This window comes from Mastigoproctus giganteus, chromosome 8 (genome assembly GCF_048544385.1).
Source record: "Mastigoproctus giganteus isolate SK-2022 chromosome 8, ASM4854438v1, whole genome shotgun sequence".
In the NCBI taxonomy this organism is placed as follows: Eukaryota; Metazoa; Arthropoda; class Arachnida; order Uropygi; family Thelyphonidae; genus Mastigoproctus; species Mastigoproctus giganteus.
Window position 1 is genome coordinate 93669489 of NC_143582.1, and position 25323 is coordinate 93694811.

At 35.9% G+C, this 25323-nt stretch overlaps 1 protein-coding gene across 2 annotated transcripts in view; it reads left to right on the forward strand.

The window, feature by feature from the left end:
• The window catches only part of LOC150081718 (uncharacterized), a 1674628-nt gene extending 1651526 nt beyond the window's left edge, over positions 1-23102 (forward strand). For both annotated transcript variants that reach the window (XM_090378825.1, XM_090378826.1), the window contains 2 exons: positions 12429-12492; positions 21780-23102. In XM_090378825.1, coding sequence (XP_090234951.1) covers positions 12429-12492; positions 21780-21939 — 224 coding nt within the window. In that variant the 3' untranslated portion in view covers positions 21940-23102. The remainder of the gene's footprint in view (positions 1-12428; positions 12493-21779) is intronic.
• The last annotated feature ends 2221 nt before the right edge of the window (positions 23103-25323 follow it).

Below are 25323 nucleotides of genomic sequence, written 5' to 3' on the forward strand. Positions count from 1 at the left end.
CAGAGACTTGGCAATTTGGAATCTCCTCTCTTTGAACTTCTCTGGTTTAAAATCTCTCTACCTCATTGTGTCAAATTCATCTGTTGTCTCTACCGTTCTCCCAACTCCACTAATCACTTGGAGCTCTTTGACTTCCTCTCTTTGCAACTTGACTTTCTCCAGTCCAACTTTCCTAACAGTGAGGTAATGTTCCTTGGTGATTTTAATGTTCACAACTCCAGCTGGCTTCCGTTTTCTAGTCACACCGACCCAGCAGGTCGAGATGCTCAGGCTTTTGCAATTACTAATGACCTAGCACAGATTGTTCATTTACCTACAAGAATACCGGACAATCCTAATCATACAGCTAATACGTTTGATCTTTTTCTCACAACCCTTCTAAGTACACGGTCGAAGTGAGAGGTCCTTTAGGCATTTCAGATCACAACTTGGTGATTGTCTCTTCTCCAATGGAACCTTTATCTCATGACTATTCCCAACCTCGTTTTGTTTGGCATTACAAGAATGCAAAATGGGATGACCTGCAAGACTTCTTTTCTTCTTTTCCTTGGTCAGATTACTGTTTCAAAATTTCTGATGTCAACGTTTGCTCAGATTGAGTCAGTGAAATTATTCTTGCAGGAATGGAATCCTTTATCCCACACTCCACTTTAAAATCTCGTCCTTTATCTAAACCTTGGTTTTCCAATAAAGTGCTAAGGTTGTTCAAGAGAAGAAGGTTGCATGTCGTAATTGGCTTGTTTCTAATTCTTCAGTTTCATTTTCTGCCTACACCAAAGCTCGCAACAATTGTAAAGCAGTTATTAATCAGTCCAAACTAGAGTTTGAACAGGCTAAGAGTAGAAAACTTGCTTCTTGCCCTAATGGTAGCCAAGAATTCTGGTCTCTTGCCAAAGCTATTGGCTGCAACTTTTGCCCATCTCTGCTCCCACCTCTGTCCAAACCAGATGGTTCTGTTGTCACTTCAGCCAAGGATAAAGCTGACCTGCTAGCATTCCATTTTTCTTCCAGCTCATGTATTAATGATTTTGGTAAAACACCTCCCACCATTCCCAACACTCTCCATTCAATGCCTCCTGTGGTCTTCAGTCAAAAGGATATCAGAAGGATTTTGATGAATCTTGATGCTAAGAAAACTCCAGGTCCTGATGGTATTTCTCCACTTGTTCTCAAAACCTGTGCTCCTGAACTTACTCCTATTCTTTGCCGCCTTTTTTCACTTTCTTATTCCAAAGGTGTTTTTCCTTCTGCTTGGAAATTTGCTCATATCCAGCCTGTTCCTAAAAAGGGTGACAAATCCCCCCCATCCAGTTATCGTCCCATTGCAATTACTTCTACTCTTTCTAAAGTAATGGAGAAATCAATTAACCGCCAACTCTTAAACTACCTAGAAACCTTCTGTCTGATCAACGATCGCCAGTATGGATTCCGTCAGTGTCGATCCACTGGTGATATTCTGGCTTATGTTACCCATTTATGGACTAATTCAATGGAAAGGTTCGGTGAAACACAAGTAGTTGCTCTTGACATCTCAAAGGCTTTTGATCGTGTTTGGCATAAAGGTCTTCTAAACAAGCTTCCATCTTATGGTTTGCCAACTGTTTATAGTAATTGGTTATCCAGTTTTCTCTCTGATTGCTGACTGAGGGTGATGGTAGATGGCTCTCTGTCTTCTGACTTCCCCACTAATGCCGGTGTCCCCCAAGGTTCGGTTCTTTCCCCCACTCTTTTCCTCTTGTATATTAATGACCTTCTTCCATTGACTGGAAATCCTATCCATAGTTTTGCCAATGATAGCACATTGCATTCCACTTTCCATTTTGAGAAACCTTGTCCTGCTCAATCAGCTTCAACTTCACGAAAATCTGCTACCAATTCCTTAAATGCCGATCTTCAGGTAATTCTCCAGTGGGGCAAAGACAACTTAGTTGATTTCAACCCTTCTAAAACTCAGTCTTGTCTTATATCTCGCAAAAAGGATTCTTCTGCTCCTATGCTTATCTTTAGTGACACTCCGATTTCTAGGCAAAATGATATATCTCTTTTGGGGATTACCCTGACTTCTAATCTCTCTTGGCAAGCACATTACAAATATTGCTTCCTCTGCATCTAAAAAACTTGGTTTTCTCTTTCGCTCTCGGCATTACTTTTCTTCCAAACAGCTGCTCACTCTGTATAAATCGCAAATTTGCCCTTCCATGGAATATTGTTCCCACATCTGGGGTGGTGCTCCCAAAACCTCTCTCAGGCTTCTTGATTCTATTCAGAAGAGGGCAGTTAGGTTAATTAATGATTCATCTCTAACAGAGTCTCTCCACACGCTTTCTCATAGACGTACTGTTTCTGCTGCATGCCTCTTCTACAGATACTTCCATGGGCACTGTTCTTCTGAATTGGCTTCTATAATTCCCGCTCTCACTTTCAAAACAGTCCGAACACGTGCCGCCACCAGCCAACATCCATTTACTGTCCGACTTCAAACCCACAGAACCAACTTTTCATCTTCCTCATTTATTCATTCAACTGCCGTTTTCTGGAACAACCTTCCTTCATACGTATTTCCTGAAAATTAAAATCTACAGAAGTTCAAGTCCAATGTCAACAAATATCTTCTTTCATCTTCTCAACCTCCAACCCAAGCATGGTACTAAGTACTATAGGTTCTAATACCTCTCGTGTTTGGGGTTCACATAAAAAAAAAAAAAAAAAAAAAAGTGTCCCCAATTCACAAAGGGGGAACAAAGAGTGACAAGTAATTACAGACCTGTTAGTTTAATTTCTCTTACAGGAAAAATAATGGAGTCACTGGTTAAGGAAGCGATGCAGGATCATCTAGACAAGACTGCAGTTGTAGTTCAGACACAGCATGGGTTTTTTAAGGGGAATTCATGTCTGGCAAATTTGATTGGATACTATGATGTGCTAGCAAAGGAATTGGATGGAAAGAATAATTTTGATATCATATACCGTACTTGGATTTTAGGAGAGCTTTTGGATACTGTGGCACGTGGAAGACTACTGTACAAATTGGAGCAGTATTGTATTAAGGGCAAGTTGCTACAATGGATAAAAGGATGGTTGCCTGGGAGAGGACAGAGTTGATATCAATGGACACTGCTCTTCATGGACTAATGTTATTAATGAAGTCCCTCAGGGTTCGGTGTTGGGCACATTGTTGTTTTCAGTATTTATCAATGATACTTATGAAGGTATATCAGGGTTAATGTCTAGGTTTCCAGATGAAACGAACGTTGGTGGGGTTGTTAATGATAGTATGCTACTGGAACAGGATCTGGAGAAGTTGAGCAGATGGGCTGAGAAGTGGCAACTGAAGTTTAACATTGACAAATGTAAAGTACTGCATATTAGCATTAGCATTAGTAGAGGCATACGATGCAAAAAAACAAGCTTATGCAGCATCAACCAAAAACAAATAACCTTCCCATTTCATCCCTCCATTCATTCCAAATGCCTGTCCAGCTCAGCCTTAAATTTATTTAGGCTATCAACTTCCACAACAAAAGATGGAAGTCTGTTCCACCAATAAACTAGCCGCTGACTAAAGGCAACTTTCTGCACATCTATTCTACAACTGTCTTTCCTCAATTTGAATCTGTGCCCCCTCAAGTTCTTAATCTGAGCAAGAGGAAGAATCCCATCAGCATTCAGCTTGCTTGAGCCATTCAAGGCCTTATACACCTCAATCATATCACCTTGCAGGTGCTACTCTCCAGGCACTGCAATTTGCAGAACTTAGGCCTTCTTGGTAGGAGCACCTCTTTGTTCCCCTCACCAATCTTGTTGCCCTTCTTTGTACTCATTATAGTAACTCTACATCCATCCTAAAATGGGGCCTCCAGACCTGTACACAGTACTCTAGGTGTAGCCTGACCATTGCCTTGTATAACGGGAAAATCATCTCCCTGTCCCTGCTAGCAAAATTCCTATGTATCATTGACCTGGAGCCCTTCTGCACTGCTCAGCAAACTTAATATTCGACTGCACAATTACCCCCTATCTTTTTCACTTTCCACTTCCCTGAGTGTAGTACCACACAGTTGGTACGTTTCTCTTCAGTTATTGCTACCTATATGCAGTACTCTGCATTTGTCAATTAAACTTCAGTTGCCACTTCTCAGCCCATTTGCCCAACTTGTCTAGATCCAGTTGGACTAGCATACTGTCTTTACTGTAGTTAACAACCCTGCCAACCTTTCTTTCATCTGCAAACATGGACATTAAACCTGATATACCTTCATCAATATCACTGATAAATATACAAAACAATGGGCCCAACACTGAACTCTGGGGAACCCACTAATAACATTTGTCCACGAAGAGCAGTATTTATTGATTACCACTCTCTGTTGTCTCCCACTCAGCCATCCCTTTATCCATTGTAGCAACTTACCATTAAGGCCATATCTCTCCAATTTTTACAGCAGTTTTCCATGTGCAACAGTATCAAAAGCTTTCCTGAAATCCAAGTATATAATGTAAAAGTTATTTTTGGCATTCAGTTCCTTTGTGACCACATCATAGTATCCAATCAAATTGGTCACACAAGACCTCCCTTTAACAAACCCATGCTGTGTCTTAACTATTACTCCAGTCTTGTCTAGATGATCCTGCAATGCTTCTTTAACCAGTGATTCCATTATTTTCCCTGGAACACAAGTTAAACTAACAGGTCTATAGTTACTTGTGTCACCTTTTGAACACCCTTTGTGAATTGGTGATACATTTTCACGCCTCCAGTCCATGAGGACCTCCCCTGAGTCCAAGGAAGCTCTCATAATTATAGCTAAGGGTTTGCTTACTTCCTTCGCTGCCTCCTTTAATATAACTGCATAGATCCCATCCACCCCAGTTGCCTTTTTTATGTTTAACTTCAGCAATTTCTCCTTCACTTTGCTCAGTTATTACAAAATCACTTAGCTTCCTGTTAGAGGTTGATAAACTTCTGGCACTCCTCTCATTGAATAATTCCTCATGTATTAATGAAGATGCAAAATACTCATTGTTTATCAGCTGCCTGAGCATGATCATCAATAGTCAACCCATCTATGTCAAGTGGTCCAATCTGATTTATTCCTTTCCTTCTAGAGTTTACATAAGTAAAGAACTCTTTGCATCCTTTGCCAAGGATTTCTCGTAATCTGCCTTCGCCTGCCTTACCTCCTTTGTGACTTGATTACAGACTAGTTTATATCTGCCATAGGCTTCTGTGTCAGCTGACACTTTATATGCATTCCATGCATTTTTGTTCTCTGCCACAAGCCTCATTAGTTCATCTGACATCCATTTGGGCCTAAACCTTGAACAGTATTTCTTGGTTGGAATGAAAAGCTTAGTAGCCTCCAAAATTAAATCCCTGAAGACTTCCCATTTAGAATTCAATGTTTGTAACATCATCAATTGATCCCACTGTACAGAATTTAAAAACTGTCTGAGACCCCGTAGTCACGTTTACAAAAGCAATAGCCCTTCCCTTTAGTGTTGATGGTAGTTACATCTTTAAGTAATTCCCACATCGGTACATTGTGATCACTGTCACCTAGTGGTTCCTTTATCTGCAAATTCTTAATGCATGAATAATCGCTGCTGATAGTCAGATCAAGAGAATTACTCACTCTGTTGCCTCCAAACATGTTGCTGTAGAAAACAGTTATTCAATAAATCCACAAAAGTCTTGCGAGTGACCAACCCACAAGTTCCAGTCGATATCTGGAAAGTTAAAATCCCCCATTAATAAGACATTCTGATTTACTGGCCCACTCAATTTCTCTGCACAATTGCTCATTATACTCATCAGATTTATTAGGCCTATAACACACACCTACTCTCATTTTTCCTTTCCCAGTACTTATGTCACACCAAACAGACTAAACATTGGATTGACCACCAACATCAATTGGATGTGCACTTCCTTAGATTTTGTTTCTTAACTAACAGCATAACCTCTCCTCTCTTCCTGTCGTGTCTATCCTTTCTGTGCACATTGTTCTTCCCAAATTCCAATTCTGCACTGCTTATTGATGCAGTGCCTTTGATGGCTTGACTAGCACTTCAAGCTCATCAAATTTATTAACTATACTCCTAGCATTGGTGTACATACAAGTATACATTCACCTGTTTCTACTCTTAGTTACCCTAACACAGCTCATGTATTTATTTGTTCCACTATGACCCCCAGCAGTCCTGGAAATCTCCATTGCCTTGCTTTCCAGGGTGCTACTCATTCTAATAGAAGCAGTGCAAGAATCACTTTTGCCTCTGCCTGTGGCCACTGTTAACCATTTGTTCTGTATATTCTCCCAAGCTAGCAGTTTTCCGATCCATCTAACACTGCCTCGATAGCATCAGCAAATATTCTTTCACCCTTTCCATTTAAGTGTACCCCAATCCTGTAGAAGCAGTCTATCCTGTCAACAAGCACAGACCAGGCAGAAAAAAAATCTACCCCATGAGCCTTGTCCAATCTCTCCAGGGCCGAATTGATTGATGAGGCTCTCATCATATACTTCCTCTTATCGTGTCTGGGTAGAATTGCAGACACTTTCACATTCTACCATAACTCGCGACCCCAGAGTAACCTATCAACTGGGTGTCACTACAGTCAGGGTAGCGGAGAATGAAAAGGACCTGGAGGTAATTGTGCACTCAGATATGAAGTTTTCTGAGCAGTGCAAAAAAGGTGGCAAAAGTAGCTCATGGTGTCTTCTCAATGATATACAGGAATCTTGTTAGCAGGGTTAAGGGGGTAATTGTCCCCTTGTATAAGGTCAGGCCACACCTTGAGTACTGCATACAGGTCTGGAGGCCTCATATTAGGAAAGATGTAGAGCTGCTGGAACGAGTACAGAGAAGGCAATGAGACTGGTGAGTGGAACAAAGGGTTGGTGTTACCAAGGAAGGCTTAAGTTCTGCAAATTGCAGAACTTAAGCCTTCCTTGGCTTCTGGAGACTAGGCACCTGTGAGATGATCTAATTGAGGTGTATAAGGACTTGAATGGATTGAGCAAGCCCAGTGCTAATGGAATTCTTCCTCTTGCTTAGAGATCTCACCTGAGGGGGCATAAATTCAAATTGAAGAAACACAGTTGTAGAATAGATGTGCAGAAATTTGTCTTTAGCCAGTCGGTGACTGATAGTTGGAACAAGCTTCCATCTGTTGTAGTGGAGGTTAGCAACTTAAATAAGTTCAAAGCAGAACTAGACAAACATTTGGAGTGAATTGGATGGGTGAAATGGGAAGGGTGTTTTTTTTTTTTTTTTTTGGCTTATATTATATAACTTGCTTTCTTGCATCATATGCACTGCTAATGAATATTAAAACAGGTTGATGGATGAACTGATCAGTAACACACTGCAATATTTGCAGTAAACTTTACTATAAATGCTTTATATATATGGTATTAAAAAAAAAAAAAAAAAAAAAATATATATATATATATATATATTTGTATGGTTCAGTTGAACCAAAATTGTGCCATTGAGGGAATTTTTGTAACAATACATACACTGGACTCCCGCTAGTCCGAACTAATTGGGACCGAGCCCTGTTCGGATTAGCAGAATTTCGGATTAGCCGAATAACGTACCCCAGATTTTAAAATGAATAAGGAGTGAGTGACGTTGATAGCTTGAAGTAATGCTTCAGGAAATCACAAGCTACCTTTGATGATGATCATTAAATCAGCGAAGCCGAGAGCGCTTTTAAAAATATGAACATTAACAATCTTCCAGTTCATTACAAAAGTCAAAAAAAAGCTTGGATGAACGGACAGCTTTTCATTGAGTGGTTTCATAATCAATTTGTCTCAGCAGTGAAACGTTTCAGCAATGAAAATGATTTGCCACCTCGCGCCATTCTCCTCATAGACAATGCGCCATCCCACCCAGACGTTTCCGAGTTTACATCAGGGGATATAAAGGCAGCTTTCTTACCGCCTAATGTAACACCGTTATTACAGCCCATGGACCAGGGGGTGTTACAGTCTATCAAGCTTGCATACAGAAAGAAATATCTTAGGTCCTTGATAGAAGATAACACCAATTCACTTTCTTTACATGAGAAAATGAAACAAGTGAACTTAAAAGATGTTGTATATTGGGTTGCTGAGCTGTGGGAGAGTGTAACCGGTGGCAAAACATAGCATCTTCTAATCGATTTTCATCGTTACGTCAAAAGAAATTAACAGAGTTTGTTACTTCTGAAAAATGGCTTTTGTTCCTGTTTTGGTGTATAAGTATTGATCTGTAGTTTTAATAGACCATGTCAAACACTGATTTATTAATTTTGTATTAGTACAGTACTACAATAAAATACAATTTTTTGTGGAATTCTAAATGTCTTTGTACCATTAATACCATTTAAATTTAACGTATTTAACATATATTTTGCGAACTAAAAAATTTCCTCTTCGCTGACCGAAACGTGTTCGGATTAGGCGAACATTCGGATTACCGGGGTTCGGATTAGCGGGAGTGCACTGTATATATATATTTGTATGGTTCAGTTGAACCAAAATTGTGCCATTGAGGGAATTTTTGTAACAATACAATCCAACAAAGTTTTGCAACTTCATCTGTTTAATACATTTATAGCACAAGATACATAATTTTATGAATAAATTTGATAAACTATGAACATCACTTGGCAGCCAGATGGCTTTTTATCGTGAATTCCCAAGACCAAAGCAAGTTTGTTTCTAACAGTTGCATTAAGTTAACTGTTATTTAACTTTAGCTTAATTATAATCATATTTGATGAACAAATTTATCATCCAGTAGCACCATTTAGTAAACAAGTTTTTTGAGCCAAAATGAAATGAATTGTTTCACAAAAAAAATAAAAATAAATAAAAAGTTTCCATTTTTATCAACAAAACTTTGATCAAACATTTATGAAGATGCCAATGTCTGCAACAGTATCCTTCTTTAAGCAATCATAATCCATTAATGACTAACAGATAATCCAAACAGAAAAATCCTAGGTAAACTACTGTTTGAAAATATACTGTATTTTAATATGAAACGTGTATATTGTCAGAAAAATTTTATTTCTAGTGCAATGTGTACTTTAAAAAAACCTCCTGCTTTTTCAAAAAAAAAACTTGTTTTCCTCCTGCTTATTAGTATTAGTATTAGTAACGGCCGCATGGTGCAAGAAAGCCTATGGCTTATGCTGCACCAGCCAAAAAAAAAAAAAAAATCCGAACAAAACAATGATAAAAACAAAAAATAAATAAATAAATAAAATAAATAACTAAATAATAATAATTAATAAATAAAAAAAATAAAAAAATATATAAATAAAATAAAATATAAATAAAAAGGAAATTAAACCTATCATCCTATGCGCTTCCCTTACCCGAAGGTACTATCCAGATGACCTTTGAATTTCCCCAAACTGTCAGCCTCTACCACCCATGAAGGCAACTTATTCCAGTAATTTATAACTAGCTGGCTAAAATAAAACTTCCTGCAATCCAATCTAAACATTTCCCCCCGTAACTTGAATTTATGTCCCCTAGTTCTAGCATCATTTATAATCTTGAAAATTTTGTCCTCATTCATTTTACTGATGCCTCTCAGAGCCTTAAACACCTCAATCAAATCTCCTCTAAGGTGTCTAGTTTCCAAACTCTGCAACCCACATATTCGAAGTCTTTCTTCATAAGGACGCCCTTTTGCCGATCTCACCAGGCGAGTTACCCTTCTTTGCACCCTTTCAAGAAGCTCGATGTCTTTCTTTAGGTGCGGTCTCCATACTTGAACACAGTATTCCAAGTGTGGTCTAACATAAGCCTTATATAATGGGATTATCACGTCCCTATCTCTACTTGCAAAAGTTCGATAGATCATCGATAGGACACCATGGGCCTTCCTTGCAATCTGTTTACAATGCTCAGAGAATTTCATGTCTGACCGTATCATAACACCCAAGTCCCTTTCCTCCAGTACTGGGTTTAGTTGAACTCCACCAAGTGAATAAGTTATTTTGGGATTACTGTTTCCCAGGTGTAATACCTTACAGTTTGTTGGATTAAAGCACAGCTGCCATTTTTCTGACCATTCTTGAAGTCTATCTAGGTCTCTCTGAAGAAGCTCAGCTTGACAGTGATCATTAACTACTCTACCAATTTTAACATCATCTGCAAATTTAGACATCGCGCCCTCTATCCCTTCATCAATGTCGTTTATGAAAATTAAAAACAACAGTGGTCCTAATACTGATCCTTGGGGAACCCCACTTCTTACATCAACCCAATCTGAGGAATAGCCATTTATCACAACCCTCTGCCTCCTGCCCTGAAGCCATCCTTCTATCCATCTAAGGATTTTCCCAGTGATTCCAACCTGTTCCAGCTTATAAAGCAACCGCTCATGTGGGACTGAGTCAAAAGCTTTGCTGAAATCTAAATAAACAATGTCGAAATTATTCCCTAAATCCAGCTCGTGAGTGACCCTTTCGAAATGGTCAGTTGATCACCATCTTTTTGAAAGTCAAAAGTTGGCAGCTCTGTTATGAATTTAGTTTTCTTTTAATACAGGACATGTGCATTGCAGTAATTTTATTCATACCCAGGCTCTGATTGATTTGTTCTTTACATAATTTTTTGTCAAAAATATTAAAAAATAAGAGAAAAAATGAGTGTCCATTGCCAGATTTAGATCAATTGCATATGGGCAGAAGGAATTCCTGAATAACATACCAAGTAGGTGATACCACACTCAACTTGATGGAGAATTCAAGAGGCCTAGGGGTATTTGTACAGTGTAACTGAAGTTCTCTGAGCAGTGCAGGTGACTTCTAGAGCAGCTCATGGTTCTGTCAATACAGGAACTTTGCCAGCAGGGACAAGGAGGTGATTATCCCATTATATAAAGCAGTAGTTAGTACTCCTCATCTGGAGTACTGCATAAAAAAAAAAAAAAAAGTAAACTGCAGCTATTATCAATCCAGTGCAAGATGGAAGCCTCCTCAACAATTCATGTTGAGGGAAATGGACTATGACATAATTAGGAAATGGGATAATTATGTGAAAGACACTTATGATAAAGATGTAATTTGTTTAGGTTTTTGGATATGCTGTTTCATTATTAATGGAGTGATAATTATAAAATAATCTCAACATTAAGAATCAAATTGCATTTAATGGCAAAAACCCATTTACAACTTTTCTTTAATTTTCATTCCTACTTTCTATATTTGAAAAATAAATACATCAAATTGAAATGCATAATTTGATTTAATTTAATGTATAATTTTACTAATTAATACCAGAAATATGCAATAATAAATAAATAAACAGTCACTTGGTATTTGTTTTTCAAATGATGTATGTCAATTTCAAATGAATACCAAGTGACTGTTTATTTATCATTTCATATTGCTGGTATTAATTTTAAATATTTGCAATTTTAACATCACTCAGTATACCAATTCTGGTAACTTATTAATGTAAAAAATGTTTCTTTCTGTTTTCACTGATTGATTAAGATACATTTCCAAGAAGAAAAGCAGTTTTTTAATTTCTGCAAAAAAGCAGGAAAACATACTTTTTTTTATTTTTATTTTTTTTATTTAGAAGTCTTAAGTTAGAAATGGGTGCCCTCCTAAGGTAAAGTTAGAATTATTCAAATAATATGTTAAAGACATTTTACAGTATAAAATAAACAACTTTTCAAGTAAGTAGCATGCAAGTGCAGAGTTAGGTACATTATATTTTAATCTGCACGCACATTATTTTTCTGATGAGTGCATTTAAAGCAGAAAAGTCGACGGGAAATTCATAATGTTTCTGAGTTTTACATTAAAATTAAATTTAGAACTAGTGAAGGAAAGGAAATTCAGAAATTAAATTCAGGAAATAGGAATGAAAAAAAAAATTAATAAAAACAGGTATAAAATTACTTCATTATCAGTGGATTCAAAAGTTTTCAGAGAGAGAGTGTTGAGTAAAATGGCACATATAGACATATGTGCGTACACACGCACGCACAGAAAGAAAGCTGTATATGATACCAAACTTCCTTATATGTTTTTGGTGCTTTGATAACATCACACTTGAAAATGTGCTCTAGCTAGTTCTGTCATTTAGTAATACTGATAAAAAATACACCTTTTTTAAATATATGCTCTTCTATACAGCTATGAATATGATTCATGATATGGAAATAGTAATTCCTAACAACTTAAGTTGATTTGTTTCACCTTGTAACAGCTTCTTAATAAATGCCATCAAAAGGATAATTTTATTATTAATATTAAACATAAAATATGTAAATTAACTAATTTTTCTCTTTTCTTCCTTTCATCTTACCGTACTAGACTTAATTTACTAAAATCAAATACCAGTTATTTAATGTGCAACTGAATGAAAATTTTTGCTTATTTATTTATATTATATAAATTGTAGGAGGTCAAGATAGTTCCTTTGGTGATGAGAGCAGTAGCAATAGGACATCAACTGCAACAGCCAGGTAAGATTTAGAAAATTAATATGATTTGCTGCAGATAATCACAGGGACAGATTTAAATCCATCCCCTGGGTAGTAGTCCATCAAGATTGTTATAGAAAGATTCATTTTAAGTGTAAATTGTATTACTGTAGCTTAGGTAAAAACATAATGTAGTATTTTTGAACTGTGAGCATAAAAAAATTCTTGTATTCACAAGTGCAGTATAGTATATCCAAAATAGGTGCGCCAGATCTGAAAGCCAATGAGTAAAGGATGGCTTCCACAGACAGGTTTTTAATCTTTCATACCATCATACATATTATTTAAATTAAAAGGTACCAGGCTCTATCTCAACTATTTTTAGGTTTATGCTGTTTTTTCATCTGTTCCTTTTTTTTGTCATATTTGGATTGAAATTTTTGATTTTTTGTTAAAACTGGATTAAGCACTACCGTTTGGAGTTTACAATTTCTAAATTAAAATTTTTACCTACTTAAATGCATCCTTTAAGGCAGGTGTGTCAAACTCATTTCTGTTGCCGGCCATTTTGTGTGATGGTATGATTTTCACGGGCTGCATAAAATTTTCTTAAATATTATATATTGATTCAGGATTCAGTAGCATAATCAGGATAATTAAAACTCATATGTAATTAACATTTAAATTTTTATTCAGATCTACAGAATACAAGTAATTTAGAATTTAGTACTGTATGTATAGTGAAGAAATAGGAGTAAAGTGGCTGTTGATGAACTGGTAACCAAAAGGGCGCAAGGCAGCCAAAGTAACACACCTCTATTAGTTACAATTTATTAGGAAACGTTTCGGAAATTGCTGCAAAGACGGAAGATGGATTTTGTAACAATAACAATTTCCGAAACGTTTCCTAATAAATTGTAACTAATAGAGGTGTGTTACATTGGCTGCTTTGCGCTCCTTTGGTTTTAGTATATATAATTGTTATATTATTATTTTTGTTTAATAATTAAATATTCAATATATTTATGAAAATAATTAATTTGTTTTCCCGGAAACCTGCCAGCGCTTATCCCCTACTAGTTTTTCAACATCAGGAGTCAAAGACTGGGAACATACAATTTTCAGTATGTCGGAAAGAGGTTTATCTGTCAATCTCAATCTATACGCCGTTTTATTTAATTTCATACATGTAAATAATTGCTCGCATAAGTATGTACTCCCAAAGTAGCACATAATTTGCGCAGCGAACTTTTTAATTTCCGGGTATTTTTCACCTAAGTAAGAATATATTTTTGGAATTCCTACTTCTCGACATTTGTCTTTCAAAAATGAATCATTTTGGAAATCAATTAATTCCAGTTGAATCAAAGTGGGAGCTTTTTCGAGTTCAAATGAAAAAGGTCCAACAAAAAGAGAAAACATTAAAGAGCAATTTTGATTTTGTGTTTTTAACTGCTCACAAGTAGGAAAATGGGTCAAAACGTCTTTTTTTAAATGATTTTTAAACAACGTTAGTTTTTGTACAAAACTTGCTATTGCGTTGTACATGTTCGTTATTAACTTATTTTTACCTTGCAATGAAATGTTAAGATTATTGAGGTGGCTTGTAATATCAATTAAAAATGCCATTATTAGTTATAAAAAATCCACAAAGGATTTTTTTATAACTGATACATTTTCATGTTTCATTTCATGAAAAACTGTTATTTCCTCCAAAAGCATATAAAATCTCTTTAAAACTTTGTGGCATGATAACCATCGAACTTCTGCATAATAAGAAAGATTGTTAAACTCAGATTCTAAATCTTTAAGAAGAGAAGTAAATTGCCGATGGTTGAGTGCTTTCGCCCGAATGAAGTTATTATTATTATTAGCCATAAGGTGCAAGGAAGTCTGAGGCTTATGCTGCACCAGCCAAAAAAAAAAAAAAAAAAAATTTCTGAATTACCCCAATAGAGAGAGAAGTAGAAGGGAATCACCAAGAAAGAGAAGAATGATGATATCCAGCTGGGGACCCTGTGTGTGCCAAGCCCACTCACCAGATGTGAGCCCCTGGAGTTAGTTGATTGTTTTTGTTACTGTTTTAAATACATCGTCCATTTTTAATATTTAAACACAGAACTTGTTGATGAATAAGGCAGTGGACAGCCATGGTTTTCGGTTTATCTGGGTATTCAGCTTGTAATTTTCTAATCAATTTTGACACAAATCCTTGATTTTCACCTGTCATTGATTTAGCACCGTTGGTTGTTACAGATACAAGTCTGTCAAGTGGAAGCTTACACTTTTTCTAAAATGCTCCACTCAGCAGCAAAAATATCTTCGCCAGTCGTAGTTCCAAGAAGAGGGATAACTTCCAACAATTCTTCAGTTGATCCTCATGTTATTATCGCAACCACGAAAAAATACAGCAACTTGGGCAACATCTCGTATATCTGTACTTTCATCAATTGCAATTGAAAATAACAAGACTTCTGTAGATATATCTTGTAGTTGTGAACCAATGTTATCTGCCATTTCGCTAATTCTCTCTACCACTGTATTTCTTGATAATGAAATATCGCGAAATGATTGCACTTTTTCAGGACAGACGATTTCAGCCGCTTTTATCATACATTCTTTAATTAACGAACCATCCGTGAACGTGAACGTTTTGCTAACAAATAGCTTATTTCGTAACTTGCTCTTACTACTGATTCATTAATTTTCATGAATTTTGTAAATACTTGTTGTTGACTATGAAATGTTTTCTTCATTGTTTTTAATTTTTCTTCTCTTATTTTTCCTTCGAAGCCCGAATATTGTTCCTTATGATTAGAGTTATAATGCTGCTTAATGTTGTATTCTTTAGCAACACTAATATTTTCCTTGCAAATTAAGCGTGTAATTTTACTGTTCACTTCCATACAAAAATAGTTCAGCTCCCACTTTTCTTGGAATTTTCTTCCCTCGTTATCAATTTTTCTTTTCTTGACTGGTGTTGAAAGCGACATTTTCTATATAAATTCTGTAGTTGAAATTAAAATTATAAAAACGATTACTTAGGTATTTGTTAAATTATAGATAGCAAACACAACACACACAACAGATCCCAACAAAGAAACTAGTACGAATGAAGTATCTTTTCAATAAAATTATAAAAAACGCTGCATTTGCAATATTGTAATATTAGTTTAAATGTAAAAGAAATTTAGATTAAAATTTCTCCATTTAAAAAATATTTTAAAAAAATAAAATGTAACTTTTATTTTTAAAGAAATAAACTAAAAAGCTACAATGTTATTTAAAGATAATAATTTCAATTTTCAATCATTTGAAATTACTATTTATATTTTTAGTTCTTTCTAATCAAGGCTCCATCGAAACAGTCTTTGTTTTTTTTAATTATTATCAATTAAAATTATTATTTTTATATTTATTACAGAGGTTATTTAATCTTTATATTCTAGAATTATAAATAGGTACTTTTTAATTGTTTACTTTAACATTTTATTTTTGGGCATCACGGGCCACAAAAATTTTGTCGGGGGCTGCCAGTTTGACACCCTTGCTTTAAGGCATCCTTAATGTGAAAGTTGTTATCCATCCTTGGTTTAATATAAAACATCATTGACATCATATTTTAGAAACAAATACAAACTGATTTTATTTGAAGAAAAAATAACACAATGGTTCTATGCGGTGTTTTCTCTTTGGTGCACTTTTAGCAGTGTGAGGGCAGTTATGTGCCACACCTTCAGATTACAACCACTGTTTTTTTTTTTTTTTCCTTTTCTTCAAATAAAATAAGTTTACGTTCATTTCAGAAGGATGACAATAATGTGTTTAGACTAAACTGAGGATGAGAAACAATGTTTCCATTTAGAAAGAAGCAGTTGATTAATAAAAATTTAAATTTGAAAATCATAAAAATGTAATTGGTAATATTTAGTCCAATTTTAACATCCAGTTCAAAAATTTCAGTCCAAATATGATATCCAGATGACAAATAACCAGAACTTAAAAATAAGCAGGATAAACTCCAGTGCCTTTTAATTAAAACACTGTTTATTGTATCTGACATCTGTGTATGAAACCCAAGACAGCAAGCCCAAGCACATTATTATGTTGCAAACAGGCATCCTTATAAAGTAATCTGTTCCATTTGCTTCTTTTGGTTAACTTCTTATTGTTCACTGTCTACTTTTTAACAAGAGCTGTCAGAGTGATGCTGTTTAATTTTCAGAAAAACAGTCATGGTTCCATGCTTCTTATGCTCATTTAGCCAAATATCAGAAATGTGCTTATATTTTCATTAATATGACAAAAAAACAAGAAACAGCTGGCTGCAGTCAAGTAATAATATATGTGGAGATGGATCTGTAGGTTGCAAGATTGTGCCCATTGCTGCTAAAAAAATTTATCCATTTAGAGTAGCTATTATATCAGTTGCAGTAAATGGATAAACAGATGAACAATCTTGATGTGAAGTTTTCTTATCATCAGGATTATTCATAGTCCTTCTGACATCCTTTTGAAGGAAGACCACAGGAGGCACTGAATGGAATGTACAGGAAATGGTGGGAGGTGGCTTACCAAGATCATCAATACACAAGTTGGAAGAAAATAGGATGCTATCAGACCAGCTTTATTTTTGGCTGAAGTGGCAACAGAACCATCTGGTTTTGGCAGAGGTGGGAACAGAGATGGGCAAAAGTTGCAGCCAATAGCTTTGGCAAGAGACCAGAATGCTTAACTACCATTTAGACAAGAAGCAAGTTTTCTACTCTTAGTTCTAAATATAGTTTGGACTGATTAATAACTGCTTTATAGTTTTTGCTAGCTTTGGTGTGGGCAGGAAATGAACCTAAAGATTTGGATACAAGCCAATTCCAATAGGCAACATTCTTCTCTTGAACAGCCCTAGCACATTTATTGGAAAAACCAAGGTTTAGATAAAGGATGAGGTTTTAAGGCGGAGTGTAAAATAAAGGATTTCATCCCTACAAGAATAATTTCACTGACACAATCTGAGCAAACGTTGACATCAGAAAACTTGAAATGGTAATCCAACCAAGAAAAAGAAGGAAAGAAATGTCATAGATCATCCCATTTGGCATTCTTGTAATGCCAAACAACACGAGGTTGAAAATGGCCATGAAAGAAAGGCTCCATTGGAGAAGAGACCAATACCAAATTGTGCTCTGAGGTGCCTACAGGACCATTCACCTATAGAAGCAGTGCAAGAATCATCTTTGCCTCTGCCTGCGGCTACTGTTAATCTTTTAGTCTGTGAATTCCCCCCAAGCTAGCAGTTTTCAGATCCATCTAACACTGCCTCGATAGCATCAGCAAATATTCTTGTACTCTTTCTATTTAAGTGTATCCCATCCCTGTAGAAGTAGTCTCTCCTGTTAGCAAGCACAGACCACGCTGAAAAAAATTCTTCCTCGTGAGCTTTGCACAGTCTCTTCAGGGCCGAATTGATTGACAAGGCTCTCATCATATACTCCCTCCTATTGTGTCTGGGCAGAATTGCAGACACTTTCAAATTTAACTCTAACTCGCAACTTTTTTTCAGCATTGACCTGTACTTGTTAAGTAAATCTGCAGATCGCTTACTCTTAAGGTCATTAGTGCCAACGTTTACAACAGTATTGCCTTTTGTGCCTTAAAAGATGGCATCTGCCCTACTACATCATCAACTTTTGCCCCTGGCAGACATACCCTAGTCCTGTTCCACCTATCCTTTTTGCATAGTATATTCTCCATCTCCCTGGCAATAGAGCACACCAACAATAACTACTTCCTGTGGGACCAGTGCATTCTACCTTGGAGATTGCCACTGTGTTGCCTGATGCACAGGAGTGAGCTCTGGCATTGAGTTGGGCAGATGAGAACTTGATGGGCCCCTCATTAATTTCTTCAAGGGCATATACCCTACACCTCAAACTCTCATAGATGCCCATTAGTAGAAGCATCTCAACCAGCTGGGTCCATGTGAGTGGAAAACTGAAGCCAGCTGGAATTGTGAACATCAAAATCACCAAGGAATATTACCCCATTGTTAGAAAAGTTGTAATGGAGAAAATCGAGTTTCAAAGAAGGGAAGTCAAAGAGTGGTGCAAGATTTTATGTTTACCATGCAAACGTTCCATAACTGCCATAGAGGCGCTCTCCCTGATTGCTACTGAGCACACTCTGTGTGCGCATGCCAGTACTTGTCGAGCTAGCGTTGCATGAAGAGTTTTTTTTTTTTTTTTGTTTTTAGCTGCGTGTCACTGACAATCATTTTGAAGCAAGTATCATGTCAGACATACAGATTGAACAGCAATATGTAATTCGCTATTATGTCAGATGGGGCTTATATGCATCAGAAACAGTTATCCTTGTATATCCAGTTAAAGAGATGAATGAAGCATATGGTAATGAGTGCCTTGGTAGGATATCTTGGATGAATACAGGTGAATTACACTTCGTCAATTAGTTGTTAGAATGTCCATTTCATACGGTAATGCTCACAATATTGTGAAAGATCACCTGAAAATGTTGAATATCTGTGCTCGCTGGATTACACACAATTTGACTCCAGAACAAAAACAAGTGTTTTGTGTCTGTCAACAATGCTCGCAGAGCCACAACAGAAGCACTTTGTAGTCTTCCAAAAAAGTGGCTTGCAAGAAGCATTTAATGCATGGGTACGGCAGTGGCAAAAGTGTATGAAGTTCAAGGGAGAGTATTTCAAGAAGGAGAAATCCATAGCAGATTCAGATGATGACAGTTAAGATAAGATCTTACACCAGTCCGCTAATTAAATGATCACCCCTCCTATATTCAGCTCCTTGACATAACGTGGCCTGACAATGCTCATTGCATATAAACTACTCAGACTCCCTCTCCAGTTACCATCTGACAGAGTAGTAGCAACATTAGCTGATCCAAATGCCTCCCAGCGAGTAACTAATGGGTTCGATCTGGACTATCTGGCAGCCGACCTGCAAACACCATTTTAGAGTTATACCCTTGAAATGTAAGGAAGATTAAATCTTGCCGTGATGCATATCATAACCTCACAAGACATGAATCATACTGCATGTTGGAAGAGATGGGGGTGGGTTCCTAGAGTTGTGCTCTGGAGACTAAACATGCGTTTCACCATTTCAAGCCCCCACTAAGTAAAGTGGTGGTATTGCACTGGTTGATGAGATTCATCTATCACCTAATATTGCTTAGTAACACAGAGGAGGTGGAATTCCTCTATGTGATGTGGATGCCACACCTCAACCCTTGTTTATGTTGATCACACTTAAGAGGTTACCTGCAGTATATTAGGTGCAAGCAGAGGATTTGGTGGTTACAAAATAACCAGACTTTAGTGAAATTCAGTCCACTTGACTCAAGTGTCACCTAAATATCAGTCCCATCAGTATTTTATATTCCCAGGTAGCTTATCATACCTGAGAGAGAGAATGTCTGTGATAAGCCTCAAGGACCTATCAATATCTATTGATAGATATTGATCAGAGAGGCTCTTGATCATTATAAGTAAAAAGCAAATTTTAAAAAAATTGACAATTTTTATGCCATTTATTGTAATAGTTGTTAAATTCATAAAAAATTCCATTGAGTGTAACCTGCTAAATCTAGGTGCTGATTTCATTTAAATGGATGTGAAAAGCGCTGATAATAAGAGACGTCCACCAAGACCTAGAAATATTTTTGTTATATGGGATTTTACTGTATTTGAAACCTGTTTGGTTCATGTTTACTCAGCTTTTTGAGATACAAATAATCATTCTCAGATATGACAATAAAGTATTTATACATAATTTTGACTCACTCTGTCAATATATTTTTCACTTGTGGATTCTGACAAGTACATATACAGGGTGATTCACTACCAGTGCGACAAACTTGCAGGAGGTGTAGGGGGCACAAAGACAAATCGGAATCACATAGCATTGCAGGGTCCGAAATGCCTTCGTCATGCGGTAGAGGACGTTGAACGGGAGGTTGCGTGAACAGCGATCCCGCTGGAAGTCAGCATTTGCGAACTGGTTTCCGAGGCAGTAGGATGGACAAGTATTCAAACGTTGAACTGGCCGACATGCACCTCGCGTATGCAGCTGCGGACTGTAACAGGCGCGCCACTTCGCACTTGTACCAGGAACGTTTCCTGCACAGGCGTGCTCCTCATCATACGATTTTCGCACGTGTGCACAGAAGGTTACGTGAGACTGGTTGTTTCACGAGAGGTACCATGAATCTAGAGCGAATGATGAGGATGCCAGACAATGAGGAGAATGTCCTACGTCTTGCAGAAGGCAATCCGAGTACGAGTACTCGAGCGATAGGCCAACGATTGGCTATTTCCCAATCCACTGTATGGAGGATACTGTCAACAAACCAAATGAGTTCATACCATCTGCAACGCGTCCAATCATTGGAGCCTGCGGATTATCCACTCTGGAGGACTTTTGCTACTTGGTTTCTTCAACAGAAACGGTTCGCAAATGCTGACTTCCAGCGGGATCACTGTTCACGCGACCTCCCGTTCAACGTCCTCTACCGCATGACGAAGGCATTTTGGACCCTGCAATGCTATGTGATTCCGATTCGCCTTTGTGCCCCCTACACCTCCTGCAAGTTTGTCGCACTGGTAGTGAATCACTCTGTATATATATATATATATATATATCTACATTTCTACATATCAACATTTCAAATAATATTTCTGTTTATACAAATTGGTATGAAAATAGCTTTTAAAATCAGAGGAGATTGCACCTGTCAGCTGTTGTTGTCCAGTTTACATTGAGAAAAGCCTAAAAGAACCAGAAGTTGATGAAATTGAATCAGATAATACATAAAGATTTAGAAGATATTACTATATCAGAAAAGATGGAACAAAGAGTTTATTTTATTTTATTTTTTTAACTGATTTGATTTTTGATAATTATTTCACTCTAATGTTTGGTGCCAAATCAAAATAAGAACAAATTAATATTTAAAAGTATTTATGTGCAAAGTTTTTATTATTTTGAAAACTCCACGAAGAAACTTACACCATAGAGTCAGCTGCCAGTGGAAAACTCACTTCTCACTGTCCACACACCATTGGCAGACTCACTTTTTGAAATGGTCAAGAAATTTAAAATAAGCAGAATATTAGGATTTATACCAGTGAATACTTATATTTTTTATTAGGATCACACAGATTTCATAAATTTATACACTTCTTTTAATTTTTATTTATACAATGTATTTATTTTAAATTGTAAAAAATTAACAATTTTAAAATTTTTTAATGTCTCATATTACATACACTATTTTTAACATAATATTTACAGAGTTGTAACTACTGTTACTACTGATGGGCAAAATGATATACAAGAACCTTTATCTACATCAGATGATATGCTTCGCCAGAGCATGGAAGAAATTTTGGACCAGTTTATGAACCAAGAAGATAGTGAAACAAATGAAAGCAGAAACAATGAAAGACATTAAACATCCCATCCTGCCATCAACTATAGTCATTGTCCATCTTTTAGTACTATTACTGTAGATGCTGCTTTGCCACATTGTACTTTGGAATCAAATTGTGAAGATGTGAGTGGAAATAAAACAAAAGAATTTCAAAACGTAGTCATGTTATCAGATTTTCTTAAGTAAAGTTTAATTCTTAATCTATATTTAATTGGTGCCATAATAGTTTTTTCTTGCAGAGAATCAACTTTTATTGGTGCATCTTATAGATATTTCTGAATGTATCTAGACAAATGACCTATTTTTATGAATACTTCTCAAAGCTTAGCTTATTATTCAGTGCAGATTGTTTTTAGTAATTATAATATTTATGAGTTCATTGTGCAGTCTAAAAGTTGAGAAAAAGATTTTATAGTGTTTGTTTGTTTACTGAAATGTTCCTATTGACTGTTGTTAGGAGGAACACGGCTGGACCGTACAGCTATAATTATTATGCCCTCCAGATTAGTGATGGTACAATGCTTTCTGCTGTAAAACATCACAATATGTCGATAACATATGCTACAAAATAGTTCCCAAAGTTTTCAGACAGTTTTATTTTTATATTCTTGTTTCCCCACTAAATTAGGAATAACTTTAGTTTCAGCCAATTCATTTGTGGTCATTTAAATATATCTCAATTAATGATTTTTTCTTTGTTCTACATGTGTACTAATTTACTAATTTTGCAGCTGAGCAGAGCATGATCAAAGTAATGTATATGTGTACACAGATCATCATATGCATATAAAAAGCTGTAATACTTCTTACTGTAAGAAATACCAACATGGTCACTGAAGATTCTAAAATCATATTGTTAAGATAAAGATAATTTATCTTGCTATGTGTAATCTGTCTCTCATGTTAAGATATTGCTTTTTTTTTATTGCAAAAGAGACCACTTTTGGTGAAAAGTACTCCAAAAATTCATTGTCAGGAGTTATTACTTGTCTGAAGGACTAAGAGTTGCAGCTTTGTTTTGTAATACTATAAAGAATTTTTATTGTCGGGTTGGGATGTATTTGAATTGTACAGTTTTGGAATATTGACCAAGATTTTTTAATTCTTTTTATTTTATTTTATTTTTTGTCTGTGTTCATATGTGTAATGAATATAATTCAATAAAAACTTCCAACGCTTGTTAATTTCTCTCTCTCTCTCTCCAATTTTATCCATTATTGAATTAAAAAGCAGTATCAGTACAGGACTATAACAAACTGTCTGAAGCCAATTTGTCATGTATATGTGGGCTTTCAAGGTATTGCTTTGTGGCCCAGTATTCAGTCATCTGAATTAAATGAAAAAAAATTACCATATTTGTGAATTTTCTATATGGCTATGTTTCCATATCTAGCATTATAGTTCTTGTGTAAATCAATTTTACTAGTTTAGATACAAGGGTAGACTAAAAAGTAATGCCTCATTTCATAACCTCAGTGCTAGGTGGCACAGCAAGATCTGACTAGGGTTTCTGTGTTGCCAATATTTTCTTGTAATATAGTAGCATTTCTATGTGATGTTCGTTTACAAGTTACACTGTTAGAAATTGAAGCATCCTTGAATACACAGTTCAAGCAGTGTTCAGTAATTGAATTTTTGATTGCTGAAAATGTTAGATCTGTTGAAATTCATTAACCGTGAAACTGTTTGTATCAGCACTGTTGGATTTTAAAAATCAGAGGTAGTGAAGCTGGCAATACAGGAATACTTCGCATAGCACAGTTAATTCGTGCCAAAAAAATACCACGCTATGCGTAACCATGCTGATCAAGGTATTATTAGTATGTATTTTAATGTAATGCATTCCGACAACTTGATTATATGGGTTGAGTTGCAAAAATATATAGGTGTTTGTTTACTATAAATTGATGCACACGAAATTCTTTCAAAAAAATAAACTAAAATAATAAAAATTAAAAATACTAGTAAATACAGTACAAATGATTTTTATTGCAGTATGTACATACCAAAAGAATATAAGTGAAGTATGTACTGTATTTTTATTTTGAAAAATAACTGATCAGCTTAATTTGCGCAGTTTTTTCCTTCTTTTTATCTGTATACATATCTTTATATCATCGATATTTTGCAACGTGTGCCTTACTTTCATACCTCGTTCGATGTTTGGATCTAGAAGAACACTCGGTGCCATTACATTTCTTCTTTCCACTCATAATTGCGCATAAAGGTGTAACGTTTTTAAAAAATAATCTTTAATAAAAATACACAGTGAAAAATATTTGTATAGCTTACGCACAATCAACGATCTCACCGCTCGGAACCTAGAGTATTTACTAATCTATCAAAGCTAGCAGAGTCCGTATATAATGGGAGTTGTGACAACAGTCAGTGTGGCCTTGAATCCATAATGCATTGGCCTTTGTGCTGGCATTATAATACATACATACATATCAAATGTATTGGTGCATAACACAGTTAATTTTTTTTCAATTTGTAAACCGTGCTGTTTGAAACTGCGCTATGCGAGGTATTCCTGTATAGCAATGTTGCTTCAGCATGGCAATGCATGACACATTGTAGCCTAGATAAATTATAATGAATTAGGTGAGATGTATATTGAAAAATGTTACATCAAGTTAATGAATTTTTTTTATCTACAAGTGCATTTTTTGTTTTGATTTCTTTCTGTTACTGGCACCTCCGTAGCCAGGTGGGCAGGAGCAGCAGTGCATAGCACACGCTTCTTGATTAGACCGGGGTTTGAACCCGTGACCAAATATGGAGGATGTGGAAAGGTCAGGGAATGACCACCGCATATCCCCGGAGCAATATGGCCTTAGTTGCTAATGATCCTAAAAACCAAATAACAAACAAACAAACTTTCTGTTCCTTCAAAAGTATGCAGTAAGAGGCAGTTAATTTCAGTCCACCCTTATGTAATATAAAAAATCATTAACATAATCCTTTAGTACAAGAGTAATCTTTAGTGAATATTTTTATTCTCAGATTCTGATTTTTTTTTTACATATATTTTGAGTGTACCATAATCAGTAACTAGTTCTCATCTGTGACTTATGTAAGTGCCTTTATTAATATCAAAAGTGCAAGAATGAAACTAAAAACAATGGAACACAAATAGATTATAATAACATTGTTAATTTTATATTAAAATCAGAGGTGTTGCTGGTGGGGACTCACATGAGTCCCTTTGTAATTTTTTGGAAATTATCTAAGCCCTTTGTGACATAAAGAAATTAGTTTGATAAAATTTAGTAGAATATTTTAACCAGGGATTACTTTTAGCTGAAATTCTTCTCAAGTGAGACCTTTGTTAACAAATTGGCAGCATACTGCTGGTTAAACTGAATGATTACGTCAACAAAATTATTTCAAGAATAACAATTT